This window comes from Squalius cephalus (genome assembly GCF_949319135.1).
Source record: "Squalius cephalus genome assembly, chromosome: 21".
NCBI classification, from domain to species: Eukaryota; Metazoa; Chordata; class Actinopteri; order Cypriniformes; family Leuciscidae; genus Squalius; species Squalius cephalus.
This window is the reverse complement of record NC_137142.1, coordinates 18,750,366-18,765,362: the sequence shown is the minus strand read 5'-3', so window position 1 is coordinate 18,765,362 and position 14,997 is coordinate 18,750,366. Positions and strand designations below refer to the sequence as shown.

Genomic DNA, 14,997 nt, shown 5'->3' with positions numbered 1-14,997 from the left:
GCCGATAACAAACAAGACAGCTGGACAAACCCCAGAGGACCTCAAGAACAACAGCACCATCTAAAAAAAGAAAAAGTTTGATGTCTCATCCACTGAAATCCTTCAGTAAATCTAGTTTCTCTCTAGTGCACAAAATATTTATCAGAACATATTGTCTTTATTTAATTTCATATACACTTCAATCTGATTTCACACCTTCCTTCCTTTTTTTTACTAATATAACTAAATAAAGATCAAACCACTACAATCTTTCCGAGAGAATGATGGACGAAAAGTTAGGTTTGACAATTTACACACTTAGACAACAAAAAAATTTAAAACCATAAGCTCAAAACAACAGATACATCAAGGAAAGAGCACTAAAGATCAAATAAAGACGCATTTACATAGTGTGACATTACAAACACATTGAGAAGAAGACAGGTAGACATCACTCCAGACCAGCGTAAAATGTGCCATGTCTGGAGTCAAAGCTGGGGTACAGGACAGGTGGCAGCCTGTTTAAACTGGCCGCTTACCTTTTCTGATGCAGATAAGCTCATGTACTCCACAATTCCGCTCTCCACCTGCAGAAACAAAGCAACATTTAATGACAAAAAATACACACATGCAACAAGACATTAAACAGAGACAAATACACAGAGAAACAAACAAGACACTTATAACTGATGCACATGAGACTTGAAGACTTCATCACAATGACAAAAGACAAAAGACCGGAAATGGATTTCAAAGAAACAAATGTAAAATTTCATATACAAGGGAACTATTTTGTGTTGATATTTGGCACCTTGGCTGCTACTGTTAACTAAAACGAAGCACATACTTTTAAAAAAAATACTATAATTTAAACTAAAATTAAAATGGAAATTCAATCTATATGTAAATACTATGATACAATAGTATAAATAACATAACATTCCAAACCCGACAAAATATTAAAACGTCAAAACATATGTGATAATTTCAGGGATTTTCATTAGCAACTAAATGCTAATGCTAAAAAAATAATAATAAATGTTCAATCAAACTATTTCAAAATCAATTTGATTTAATTAGCCATTTCAGTGAATGTATAACAATGTGCCTGAAGCCGAATACTGTGTTCGGAAAGGAAATGATGCATTCTACGGAGTCCCTAAAGGGACATGATGATGGGAAAAAATACGAGTTTGGGGGAAAAAAATATATCTTTCAACATATTTTTGCATTCTCTCGCAATTAAATAGTAGGGTAATTATAATTTGCGGGCACCAGGGAGCCGCTATCAATATGCGGGTTATTGAAATCGAATGCACGCTCGCTTTTTACTTTCACTTTCCAATTCGCGATCACGCGTATTCTGTGTATAAGGAGCAGCGGAAATGACTGCACATTTTAGGCTACAAGAATGTTCAGGATGTGTTGCACACCAAATCATCCGACATCATTCTGTCAGTCATCTCTCCTTACTCACTTCATGTGAGAAGTGTATTCTGATGTATATTGTAACCAACTACCTCAGCAAGCCTAACCATGTCCCTTTAGGAGCTCCGAATGCATTACTCATTTTCCGTGCCTTTCCAAATTCGGATTTAGGCTGCAGGCACGTCCCTGTGGTGTTTTATTGATATTTTGTATGGAGGATAGAGGTAGAGAATCAAAAGGTAATTTTACCTCAAGTGCCCTTGAATTACACAGTTTAAGGCATATGGCCTTCAGTCAATGTTTTAATATATAACATATTTGAAATATGTTCAATATGCTCACATAAAAACTGTAGCACATCAAATTTTGGCATCAACCTTCCCTGAACAACCTTTCAATGTACCCTGGTTTCTAACTTTAGCAAACTTAATTTAAAGTATACTGTAATCTTTAATCTACGCTCTGACAAATCACCTTTTAAAGGTAATGATTTCAAACAGGGATCACCAGCATGTGAATCTGAACTCAGTGCAGTTAAAACTCAGACACACAATCTCAGACATCACCTCAGCAGAACGGCTCACTTTACACTTTGCAGCTGTGCTCAGGTGTTTGCTGAGACAGTTTAGGTCAGAAATGTCTTAAAAGCTGAAACTCACACTCATGCATTAGAAAGCAGCAAATAAGAGTTTCCATTATGTCCAGCGTAAGACTAACCCAAGATGGTCTGCAGAAGATTTCAGTTGGCAGTTGATTCAAACCTGGGACTGAATAAAGTGATACCCTACACCAGAGCTAAGCATTACATTTAAACATGAAGCCGTGTTTAAGGGGTAAAATATTTTATAATACAATTAGAACATTATAATGTTCAACTTCAAACACAAATGAAGAAGACACAAAAGAAGATAAATTTTTTTTTTTGAACGGTAGAGTATATTTTAAAACATGAATATAATAATGTTACTGTTTTATAAACATACTTGTGCAATAAATAATATTATAACTGTGATTACTGATGACCTTGACAGGTCTCTCAAACCTCCATAGACAAAATTGACCCATTTGACCCCATTTATTTCAAGTGCTTCTAAAATGAACAAACGAACAACAGATTGTATGGTACAACAGTCTGAGAACACTTGAGTCCTGAATGAGAATCACTGCACTGATAACAGCTTCATTCAACTGCAAATGGGACTTTTATTTTGTCTACAAGTCTATTAAACCACATTCAGTTGAAGGGTTTAGTGACCTTTAAAAATCAATTCAATTCAAGTTTATCTGAATAGCGCTTTTCTCAATACATATCATTACAAAAGAGCTTTACAGAAAATGCAAGTTTCAATGTTACAATGGAGAAGTTATTGGTCAGAGGTGACTGTGTCGAAGTAATGCCCATTGTCCATACGAATAATGTCCAAATAAGGGTACAGTAAAGGAAAGCAAAAGCCATGTGTTTGACTTTAAGAGCACTTGTCAATTTGTGCATTAAATCTGAATAGAGCTGGCTTTGATTCTGGCTGAGCATTGGTGTGAATCAAATAACTTTGGGCTTTAGCTTGTGGGGGGTTGTAATGTCCCGTTGACCTGCAGAGGTGAAGTTGTTTGTGGTGAGTAAAGGTCATTCTGGAGGAGAGAGATGGATGCAGCCAAGGATGTCAGTTTATGCATTCTTAATGCGTGCTGTCAAGCTGTAACCTGAGAGAAACCCTAGACATCTGTGATGTGGAGTCTAATCATGGTGGAATTACATCTAAGACTAAATTTCACAATGTGGATCTTTCCATGGTAATGAAGCTTGTTCACTGATATTATAGCAGTACTGTAATTAGGAAGCATCTAGATTACACATACTGTTATGTGACAAAAGCAGAGGCATCAATTGGGAATGGCAGTGTATGGTGGCTGCCTGGTCAGGTCAATGCAAAGTGATATTTTTATTGCAGGATTAACGGTTATATTAGTATGTGTAACATACATTTTGTAATTGTTTAATAAAAGAGAAAACCAAGTAAATTAAAGCGATCTGTTTGTTCATGACACACAAATTCAATGGCACTGCAAATGTGTCTATTTACAATGTGCTTTTGCAGCGTTGAGTATTGTAGCCAATCACAGGCATTTCTGTTGAAAATAATGACCAATCAGAGGCGTTAAAGTTACAAGGTAGTGAGAATCCACTCAGTATCGCTCAAAACGCTGAATGAGTTTATGTTTAAGCGCAAGCTTAAGTTATAAATGTGGACAAATCCTCTCATTATAACAAACAAAGCAGAGACACGATGTAAAAAAAATATATAAATTAATTAATTAATTCATTCATTCATTAAAAAAATGTATTCATTGTGAAGTTTAGTCAGATTCATTGATTAAAATGTGATTTTCACACTCAATGAGTTTGCACTGAACTGACTGACAGCTTCAATGATTATAAAGGAAGAGCTCTTTACTTGCTGTCTGTGTAATTTCATTCGCAATTTGAAGAAAAGTTTTCGTTTTTCATGAGACTTTGTGACCTTTCCTACAAATATACTGTATAGGCTACTTCACACTTCAGTACAAATTCAAAAGGTGACATAAAAAGACAAAAATAGATTTTTTTTTTTTAAGCTATAAGAGTCATAGTAGTAATGGTGCGTTCAAGTCCTCCTGGGAAGTTCGTACGTACGAGGTGGGAGTCGTGCTTATAACGGCATGTGCGTTCAAGTCACTTTCGTCGGAGCAAAATGGCGGAGTACTTTCTCTTAATTAATTACACAAAAATACAGTAAGGTTCTTAAACTCTTGTTCTAGAAAATGAAGAACAAAGAAATGTGCATCAGGTGTACTTTGTATTTTTATGTTTTTAATTAATTTATGAAGCCACTGCCAACACATTGTTACATGTTGCATTGTTATATTATAATACGATCATATTCTGTGTTGGCGATTAGCTAACTGAGCTGTTAATAGAAAAGCCTGACAATATCACAGCTAAATACCTTTCCGTATTGTGTATTCCGCCATGTTAATCACTGACATGCCCCCAACTCAAAAAGATCAGAGCTTAGAGAAAATCCCGAGCTCCCCACTGGTATTTACGACATTGTGGTGGCGTTCAAGTGCGTTCAACTCGTAAATACGATCTATACGAGATGACTTGAACGCACCATAAAATAGTATCTGCAGCCATCTACTGGTTTTAGTGGTAATTTCATGTCTTTTTAAATGTTAAAATAAATGTGTTTGTATTCATTGAGTGTCGGTTGTCCTACATTGTGAAGCTTTTAGTTTTAAAAACATGGACAATCTTTGAAGGATAAACAAAAATAGTTTTTGGTCATTACATGAAATTTTTTTAATTTAAATTGGAGTGCTGTAAAAAGTTGTGTGAAGTACTTGAAAAGTATTTCATGTCTATAACTGCCTAATTTTCTGGGTTATTTCAAAGCTATATGTGATTCATCTATGGACGCACCACACACACTTGCCATCACGTCAAGGGAGTAAGATTTGATGACGTCATCAGAGTTCGTCATACCTTAGCTTTTAACGAATTGACGCTACTGGACGAAAAATCAGAGAGTCCCAAATGTATGATCTGCATTCATTTAAATGGAATCCTGACAAATGTACCTTTAAAACAGAACTAGCCTGCACAGAGAGAAAGATTTCTCCACAGTCACACTGAAGAGCTACTGACAAGGTTTTTTGTCACACAGCCAGTTTTTCAGACCCACAGTGTATAAAGCAGATTACAATTACATTAAGGTCTAACAGCCCTTCCCCTGCTAAATATGCAATATTCCATTCTAGTTGAACTGAAGTTGAACTCGCATACTCAGATACAAATATCTAGCAGCTGGATTTGAGTTTGCAGACTTTGTGAACTTACCAGTTCTATTTGGGTGGTTCATGGTCAGCTTAAACTGCAAAATGGACCAGATAAGTCAGAATTGCTGAGGCCTGTGGTTCATCTCCAAGGATTCTGCTCAGGAGGCCAGTTCGGATTCAGTTTTGAGGGAAATTTGATTGATGCCAAGTCTGTAAAAAGTAAGTAAACTAAGCCAAGGTGAGGTTGCAGGGCCAAACCCCAAGTACTTTTGTCCTCTTTCTTGCTTTCATCCATCTCCCCCTTTCAACAAGGCTGTTTTGTATTTATAGAGGCTCGTCCCAGTTTTGCACAGGTATTTTGTTCAAATCCTGGACTGAGGAAAAAATAAAGAGATAGGGGGAGAAAGAATTGGCCTTGGACCTGGAGCAGCGGCGGTTTCTTCATTAGGGCGATCGGGCGACGCACCACCAAAGTGTGAAAGGGACTTTCAATCACTATCTCATTCAACCACAGAGTTACGCTAGCAGTCACTCACTGTTGTTCTGCCTCTGGATATAGTCCAATCAGCGCCGAGTCACGTTCTGTGGAGTACCGCCTCTTTTTGGGCGATTTCACTGTGGCTGAGAATCGCCCAGAGTCTTCCCATAGACTTGCATTCAAAGATTTTTTTTTTCGAACTGCAGGCACTGCAATGCATTCTCTATGGGTTCCGGGAGGGCTCGCACTAACGTGCTTTCGTCATCATACGTAACCTTAACTTGTGCAGCGATTGGTGGAAACAAATGTACCTCTATTAGTATTTAGCCATAAGCTGAAGTGACATCCAATAATTTCCTCAGTGCATAACTTACATTTCACGGACATATTCTCCATCTGTAAATGTTAGAAAGTCCAGTTTGCTGTCATGAGTGGGCGAGCTTTCTGCAAGCTATACTTCCGTGAACGAGCGCCCCCGCGTGCATGCGCGCCGAACAGACGGAGCGCAATAGAATAGGAGCGCAATTATTCTGACTAAAATATACATTAGCACTAAATTATAAATATATTTAGCTAAAACATTTGTTGTTGAATATTTGTTGTTGTTGGTGAACATAAATGTGCTAGAGAATTTCAAACCTACATGTGTATTTTTATGATATTAGCTGATTTTTTTTTTTTTTTTTTTTTTTGGTTTAGTAAATTTAACTACTTCTTTAAAAAACATTATTTTGTTTTTAGATTGTAATGTTGCAATGTTAGAATTTAATGTGATTTGACCCCTTTTTTGGATAGACTGCAGATAGACAGCAAGGTTACACTATGTTTGTTTTTATAACCTTCAATATAAACATTGTTTGTAGGACAATATCGATCAGGATATTAAATATAAAAAAAAAATTAAATACAGGTTTTTTTTATTCAAATAGAAAAATAATAATTAAATACTCAGATTAAAAATTCAGATTTATTTGGCAATTGGCTATTTCCCAACCCTACCGGCTGAAGTTTTAGCTAAACTTTAGGCTAATGATAGCTACATTATTATCACTGTTAAATTGTTATTTAACAATAAGCCTACATTCAGTCCTGAATTAAAAATTCAGTTTGTTGTGCCCCCCCAAAAATTTTTAGCACCAGCCGCCACTGACCTGGAGAGCACACTTTTGTGAAGCAAAGTCATGCCAAACTTTGCATCTCCTTACCTGCTAAAGACCAATCACACATTTGTCTCCTCAGAGAAGAATCTCAAATCTCAATCAACAAGAAAAAAGCCACCAAAAGGACCATAGTACACCATAATGAAGTACTTCATAGCTCTAAGATGTACACAACTTATTTTCAAAAAGATAATATAAAATTAAGAATACGCCTTCAATATTCTCTACTAATCATAATGCATTTTAAACTCGTCCCAAGGATCACAAGTGGGGACAGTTTCTCAGCCCACGAGGAGAGTTAAGTACCTGTGAGTACTAGAAATACTAACACTGACCTCCCAACCAGATCACAACTCTAGTGAGACCAAGGTAGATATTCAAATATATCCTTCACCTACCACTATATCTATATCATATCTATATCTAGAATCCTTCCTGCCTGGGTTTAAAGCTCCAGATTCATGTGCTATTTTCACCATATCTCACTCTCTGTGAAGAAATAACATCTTATCCTCACAGACTGACAGATTTACACACAAATCCGCTTTGGCTTCAGAAACAAAAGCACACAAAAGCAGCTCCCCAGAATGGATGTGATGAAAATGCCACTGAGAAACAGCACAACTTGTGATTTTCCGATATCCCATGGTGGGTTTTCTGACTGACTACTGAAGCTCATTTGAAATGTTCCTTTCTTTGGGTCTTTTAAATGTGGCTGTGGACTATTATTGGTCAGGCTGAGGTATTTTCTGCATTATGCTGTGCTATACAGTAGGATATGGTTGAGTGAGTGTATGGGTGTTTTTCATTTATAGGAACCTTTGGCCCTGTGAATAATGAATGAAAAAAAATTAGAGAAAACATCACATTCTTATTAGATTTAGTAAATTGTATTTATTTTGTACCACTGACAGTATGAAACAATGGATGAAACATTTTGAATTTAACAAAAGGATAGAGTTTGGCGGAAATACCTATAGTTGGAGAAAGACCTGTATTGTTCATATTGTGAAATTCTGACTAGAATTCAGCAACACTAGAATTATGCAACAGTGGAGCAACTGCTGAAGTGAACAGTAAATCACAATCAATCAGAATGATTTAATAATAAGAAAAGAATTGAGGAAAAGAAAATGTCATTAACAAGAAATGGCAAAATATTATCGCATGTAAGTTTAGTGTGTGTTAGACAAAGTCAACTAATTCTGGGAATGTGATGCCGAATACAGCTCTAGCAGTCAGAGTCCAATCAACACATTATTTTAAGGGTTTGCAGAGTGTTATATGCCTTTATTATCAAGAGTCAAAGAATAATATCTGACATACAGTTTCAAGACAGAAGATCATTTTTAGCAACCAATTTAAATGCGGTTAAAGACTAATTTTAGGCCATTTACATCTTATTAATCATCTTCAAATCTGGCAAAAGTAATTGCTTGGTAAAATAATAACTAAATACACATAAATTAGAACGACAAGGGCTGAGGGTTGGGTAGCGTCATTTAATATGAACCAACTTTATCGGCCAACAGTTTAAACCTCTGCCAACTCCATTAAAGAATCATTAGAGCTGATTCATAGGATCACTTATCACCCTTCCAGACCTCACTCTCCAGAGAGATCATTGCTTTCAAAGTAAGATATTACAAACTGCCCTAAATGCACATGGGTCATCTGTGCTTTTGTCAGGCATGGTTACAATTTTAACTTCATTTAAATCAAAATGGTATTATAAAGAGAAATATGACTCAATATCATCGGCTAAGAAATGTGCTAATTTAGCTGATGCTTTTATTCAAAGTGACATGTTTTGATCCACAATGTTGGTTCAGGAGTGCTAATATACAGTCTAACAGCACTGAGACTGTCCACTGTTTTTATCAATTTGCTTGTGTTAGCCTATGTTTAGTGGCAGGGTGTTTCAGTGACTCTTTAGGTTGCATTGTTAAGCCAGTAGGTGGTGAAAAGTGAAAATTCATTGAATCACTGACTCAATAGATGGGTTAAAAAACATGAATTCATTTAAGAAATAAACAAGTAAATGTCTTTCTAAGTGAGTTATTGAATCATTGACACAACCCATTTGTTCAAAATCTACATTCAGGAACAAAAACAACTATAAGTGACTTCATAAGTGAGCTATTACAAAGCAAGCAAATGAGTCAATGAATCTACCAATGTCACAGTTCTGTTAGTTAGGACTTCTTGTGTCTCACCACTTTCTGCCTGAGTTAGTCGTTTGTTGTCTTGGTTACTCATTATGTTCAGCTGTGCATTCATTATCTCCCTCATTATCACTTGTATTTAGCCTACTGTACGTTCTGTTCTGTACTGTTTGAGTTTCATTGTTCGGTCTCGTCTGTGAATAGTACTTTCTCCTGCCTTCTTCGCGTATCTAGTGAATTATCAAGTAAAGAGACTGTCTGAACTAAATTAGCCTTCTTTGTGTTTATCTACACCGCCAGTTCGTGACAACCAATTTGTTCATAATTACTGATTCATTCAGAAAGCCACTATTGTGTGATCCTCAGAGACGTACAACGATGATTTCTGCTGTGGCTTCATTTGGAACCATTTTCATTGGAAGAACAAAAATAAAATTACAGGCAATATTTTGTTAAATAAATAAATAATAATAAAATAAAACTCAGTATTGCAATTTATTGAACTGTTAAAGCAATGTTGGTCTGGATATTAAAACCATCTTTCTCTTTCTGTTCTGTGGTTGTGTTGAAGGTTCCAGCATCGGTTACATGTAACTGTCTTGACTAACAGTGACCCAGAGTGATAACCAGACAGAGAAGAGACAACTTTGCCCTAGAGAGTCTCACTCTTTCTCTCTCTCCTGCACACACATTACCAGTCTGACACACAACGCCGCAATTAACAGTTTGGTCCTCTAAGGTAGATCCTATTCACTACGGTCTACATTTCTCTCATTTTCTTTCTTACTCACTCACTCACTCTCTCTCTTTCTCTTCCTCAAGGGAGAGAGAAGCAATTTAAGTCAAGAAACATTAAAGCTAATGGGCATTTGCAAACACGTCTTAAAATCTGCACTAGATCTCAAGTCCCAAACCGATTAGAGAGAAGATTGTGATTGCTGGCATACGCCTCCACCGCACAAACTCCTCCAGGCTGCTTACAGTCCTGTGAAGAGTTGTAAATCAAACGTTAAGCTCAGCTAGTTTAAATAACACTTATTACAGTCCACTTGATTTCACGGAAGATTTATTGATTAGACAATTAAATCTCGTAATCTGTGAGTGACGTTCACTCTGCTAATCTGGAAACATCAAAAGAGAGAAAAAAGCTGAAACTCATCGAAATTTCTTGTTTGCTTTCTTCTCGATAAAATATAAAGAGCTCTCTCAATCAGCGCCCAGTAGACCAACCCTACACCTGCGCTCTCTGGAGTCCTCCGCTGCCTTTGGGAGAAGGAGTGGGGCTCTGTGGGTGTGTTTTGGCGACTGGACTCTGCTGGGACTTCACCAACTCCTCACTCTGCAATCAGACTTTGCATTGGATCGGGTTCATGACCGGTCTGCACTAATCTGAGTCATGAAAACAGACCCTGCAGAAGTCAGACTCTTGAGGACTGCGCTGCAGTTGACGCAGTCGATTTCATGCACAAAGATGCCCCTAAAGACCAGCGTGTGGGTTTGTATGTAAATGTCCGTCTACAGGCATAGTACAGGCAAGTCTTGTCAGTTTTTCATTTTGCATTTCTTTTAGTTTTAATCAATTCGTGCTGAAAAGGTGAAATGTTGCATTTGGTGTGAAACAAAAAATGCAAATCATAACGTGTACTGCTGGAAATCCAGTGTATAAGATTCTCTTTGGGATAAAGTAAAGCACAGTTGGCCAAGCAGAGACATCAACATCCGACGGGCAGCAGGAAAGAACCAGAGAGAGAAATTAAAGATATTATACAGCCTGTTTGGTATAAGAGATCTATCCAGCATCATGCCCATTCAAATCCGCCCCCTCAGAATTTTGAGCCAAGTTGATTTTGAATGCAACTTTTAAAAAAAGTTTTGGTACTTTAAAAAATTACTTTTGGTAATTAAGTCAAATGATTATTTCTACAGTACCATTAAAAAAGATTTAATTGAATTTTTTAGAAGAAAAAAAATACTATTATTCAGCAAGGATGCAAATTAAATTGGTCAAAAGTGACAAAAACATTTATGTAACAAAAAAACATTTCAAATAAGTGTTCTTTTATTACTTGTTATTGTAATTTATCACTGCTTACACAAAATATTAAGCGGCACAGTTTCTACAGTAGTTTTGATCAAATAAATGCAGCCTTAGTAAGCATTAGAGACATATTTTGAATGGTAGCGTATATTACAAAAGAAAAAAATTTGTCATCATTTACCATCATGTCACTCAAAACTCTTATGACTAATTCGGAACGTGGAACACAAAGGCGGTTATTATCGAATTGTCAAAGGAACTAAATGGAAAACAGAATACACAGAACATCTCTACTGATTCTACACGGTTGTTAACCAGTTCTAAACCAGAGTTCTGTCAGGACCGCTATCGTCAAATAAGATTGACAGTTAGCATACAGTTAGGACTCCATGCGCATCCATGCAGCCTAGCATGGATAAGAGCAGGGAGAGCAGCAATAACCCCCCTTAGGGTAAATTTATTCAGATTCAAAGGGCAGTCAGAAGGCCAAATCCTGACTGACGAGAGGAGGAGCTGAGGATGGAGGAGGGTAATTCGCACCTGAGAACGCGATAGCTGCTGATAATACTGAGGGAGCTTATATATGTATACGGTGATAGGCGTCGTATTCCTATAGGTAGATGTGGATCAGCTGAGAGTCAGCTGATGCAAGCTTGACTAACGTGACCAGCCAGCGCTTAATTTCAACAAACCAGTGTAAATAAGTAAAGAAAACCATCAAATACCTCTGCAGAGAAGTAGAAACCAGATACTGTAGCAGATCTAAAAATGCACATATTATTTTAATAATTATATCCAATCATTTTTTGTTGACACAGTCACTCTGGTGTTAACAGGAAATGACAGCTATTTAATGTGATTAGCAATGGAGCTGAAGGAGCTCAGATTAAGTTGCCTCCAGCGCTCTGAAATGACATCTCTTGTAAAACGTGTTGTCAGATTTAGACAAGCTCATTTTCTCGTGTACAGGTAAAACGAGGCAACACTCTAATGGTGAGCCAAATAACTGATGAGACGATGAGCTGGTGAGCAGTGAAACTCATCCACCTTCAGATTAAATAAAAACAACTTCAGAACAAAGCAATCTTGCATGCATCATTTAAGAGTTTTAAAGGTCATCTATTACAGAGATGCATCAGAGTTTGAAATCCACCTGTCAGAGTTGATGATAAAGTGCCTTCTTTTGGCTATGGTTGAATTACTTCCCAGTACATTCCAAATTCATCCTTTGTGTGAAACAATAAGCTGCAAGTGACATGTGAAATTAATGCACCATGTTTTCAAAATCCATTACGTCGGCCATCAAGTTCTCTTCCTTACAGCATTTCTCAAGAAAAGTAAACAACTCACCAAACACTTACTCTGCAAATTCAACCTCACTACAACACACACCAGATGTTTGCCATAAAAAGTGTACAAAATGTTGAGTTTTTACATTCAAGAGATTCATGGGAACCAAAGAGAAAAGAACAAAAGCTAGAGCTCTATCAACACAACACACTTCACTGAAGTGATAACAGTTAAACAAATACTCAAAAGCCTCTTTTTTCATCCTATTCTTCCTTATCAGCAATGTACATCCTGCTTGATGTGCAGCTCTTTTGTTATGCCAGCATGATTTTGAGTTTTACACTCTGCAGATCAGCAGTGAAGTGCTGTAAACATTTGATATGGACTGACAGTGCCAACAGATGAGAGGGGAGAGGAGAGGAGATAAAGTATCTGATTGTCCTGAGGCAGAATCGGTCCGTTTGGATGTAAATGTGTCAATATGGTTAACTGACCTGCAGTACAATGCAGAATAACCAGCCCTTGTAAGCATCGCAGTGTTTATGGGATCTCTACATGACACACACATCTGCAATTTTTTTCAATATTAACATTTACACAGAATCTTAGTACTTGTAAAATAAATTTTCCCCTTAACACTTTCTTATAGATTTCCTGATTTCTGGCAAAAGGCATGAACCCTGGATGCAGTGCTGTTTAGGTATTGTTTATCATTGTAGCTACAAACATTAATATCGGTAAGGTCGAGTCGAGATAAGACATTATGCATCTGACATCACAACAATGAAGACAAAAGCGTAGTTCAGTGTCGAATGTCAGAATTTGCTGTTTTTCTTTAGGGTGAACAATGTAAAATAGACTTTCAATGGAGCACTGATAAAAGCTTTTTACTCTCAGCACAACAAATAGTCAAAAATATTTTATGTTACTTCTATGTGACAATGATAAAACACATGCACCATTTTTCAGTGTTTTCATTTTTCCAGGTTAACTTGGACAGATCATCAGCAAAAGTGGGACAGTGATTTCATATTGATAAAGCAAATGCGTTTGCTGTCATTTAAATACTACAATAACATATTTAAAGCAATTTTATCCTATGAAAAATGATTTTTTTTTTTGGGGTCAAATTAGGTCAATGCACTCAAAAAGTTACCTCACAGGCGATCATATGTGATTTTGCATGTACCCGTTCAGATCAGTTAGATGTAAAAACTTGACAATGTACAGTACATATTTAAAAGGCAATCAACTATGAAACTACCATTTAGCTAGCTAAACCAGTTAATAATGTTTGTGTGTGTGTGGTTCTTTTATCAGCTAAAAACCCATTAAAAAACATACAAAAAATATCTATTTGCATTCCTTACAAATCCTACTAAACATTTAGAGCTAAGTGAATGTGCACACAGATCTAAACTTAACTGAAATTTTAAAATTAAGTTAAAATGTTACCAATCTCTCTTAACCAGCATCATTTAAATTAACTAAGCACTGCACATTCAATACGAAATAATTCCATCTCTTCTGGTGTGGAGGATGTGTGTGTGGGTGTGTTGGTACTGGCTTGCAAAAAAAAAAAAAAAAAAAAAAAAAAAAGGCCAGTCTCACAGAGAGAAACAGTCTTTAAATACAAAAGAACATTTTCATAAACTTGAGCCAAATGACACACCGCCTACATACAATATATAGGCTACTACATAGATTCAAAACAATGCTTTTTCAATTTTTCTCGATGTGAAGGCAATTAAGAAACAGAACGCAATGAAATGAACACGTTACAATTAGTAGCCTACCTACTGTATGCAAATAGACAATTCTGCTTAAGTGCGAAGATTAGGGAGCGACGTAAACCTTCAGCGAGAAAATCTCTGCTAAATAGACATCGCGCGACTCTTCGAGCAACCTGTATGAGTGTGTCAAATAACACTAAAACACTGAACAGTGACTTTAGAAGAGGCACGGTTTCTATAATATCTCCGAGTTACATCACACACGGCGGCACTCTGCCAATGTAGAAGTGAAACCACCAGATTTCCTCAATGAAGAGACGGGCACCTGCTGAGAGCGCCGGTTCTCTCGCACTATATTAGTGAAAGAAACCATCAAATAGCGATTGTGAGTTGATCAGGGAGTCGCCAGTGCGGGAGCTGTTCTTTCAGCACCACAATCACTTCACTTCATACAACACACAAACTTTACCACTAGCGTCCCAACACACAAAAACACTCAATGCCACAGCCAGCGGGAAAACATTCGAATTTATCCACTGCACGCACAGAAGCGCGCGGAGGTTTGAAAAGAGAAGAGAGTTTGAGAGAGAGGGAGAGCGGTATTGGCCTACTTACCATCTATCGCCATGATGTTCTGGTCTGGACTGAACCATGGCGCGCGCTTAAGACGGGGTGGGCTCGACCGCTTCAGTGCGCAGGGGGAGGAGATGGGGACGCGCATCAAATGGTACATTCTGGAATAATAATAATAAAAAAAAGGTTCCTGCTGTACCCCTTAGCAGGATGCTGATGAACTGTTTTCAAATATTAATGCTTAAGGGTGGGGTGAATTAGAAAACAGCAGTCGAAAACCAAAATTATGCGTTAGCTATAACGGTAAGTATATATATATATATATATATATATATAT

General features: G+C 37.0%; 1 protein-coding gene across 3 annotated transcripts in view; it reads right to left on the bottom strand.

The window, feature by feature from the left end:
• Positions 1–14,743, bottom strand: part of syt14a (synaptotagmin XIVa) — a 48,032-nt gene extending 33,289 nt beyond the window's left edge. For 2 of the 3 annotated variants that reach the window (XM_079856070.1, XM_079856072.1), the window contains exons 1-2: positions 5,285–5,320; positions 519–566 (exon numbers count right to left, since the gene is read on the bottom strand). In XM_079856070.1, coding sequence (XP_079712196.1) covers positions 519–566; positions 5,285–5,306 — 70 coding nt within the window. In that variant the 5' untranslated portion in view covers positions 5,307–5,320. Of the gene's footprint in view, positions 1–518; positions 567–5,284; positions 5,321–14,702 lie in introns of those variants that run through there. The other variant, XM_079856071.1, reaches the window with a different exon arrangement.
• Positions 14,744–14,997: the final 254 nt, after the last annotated feature.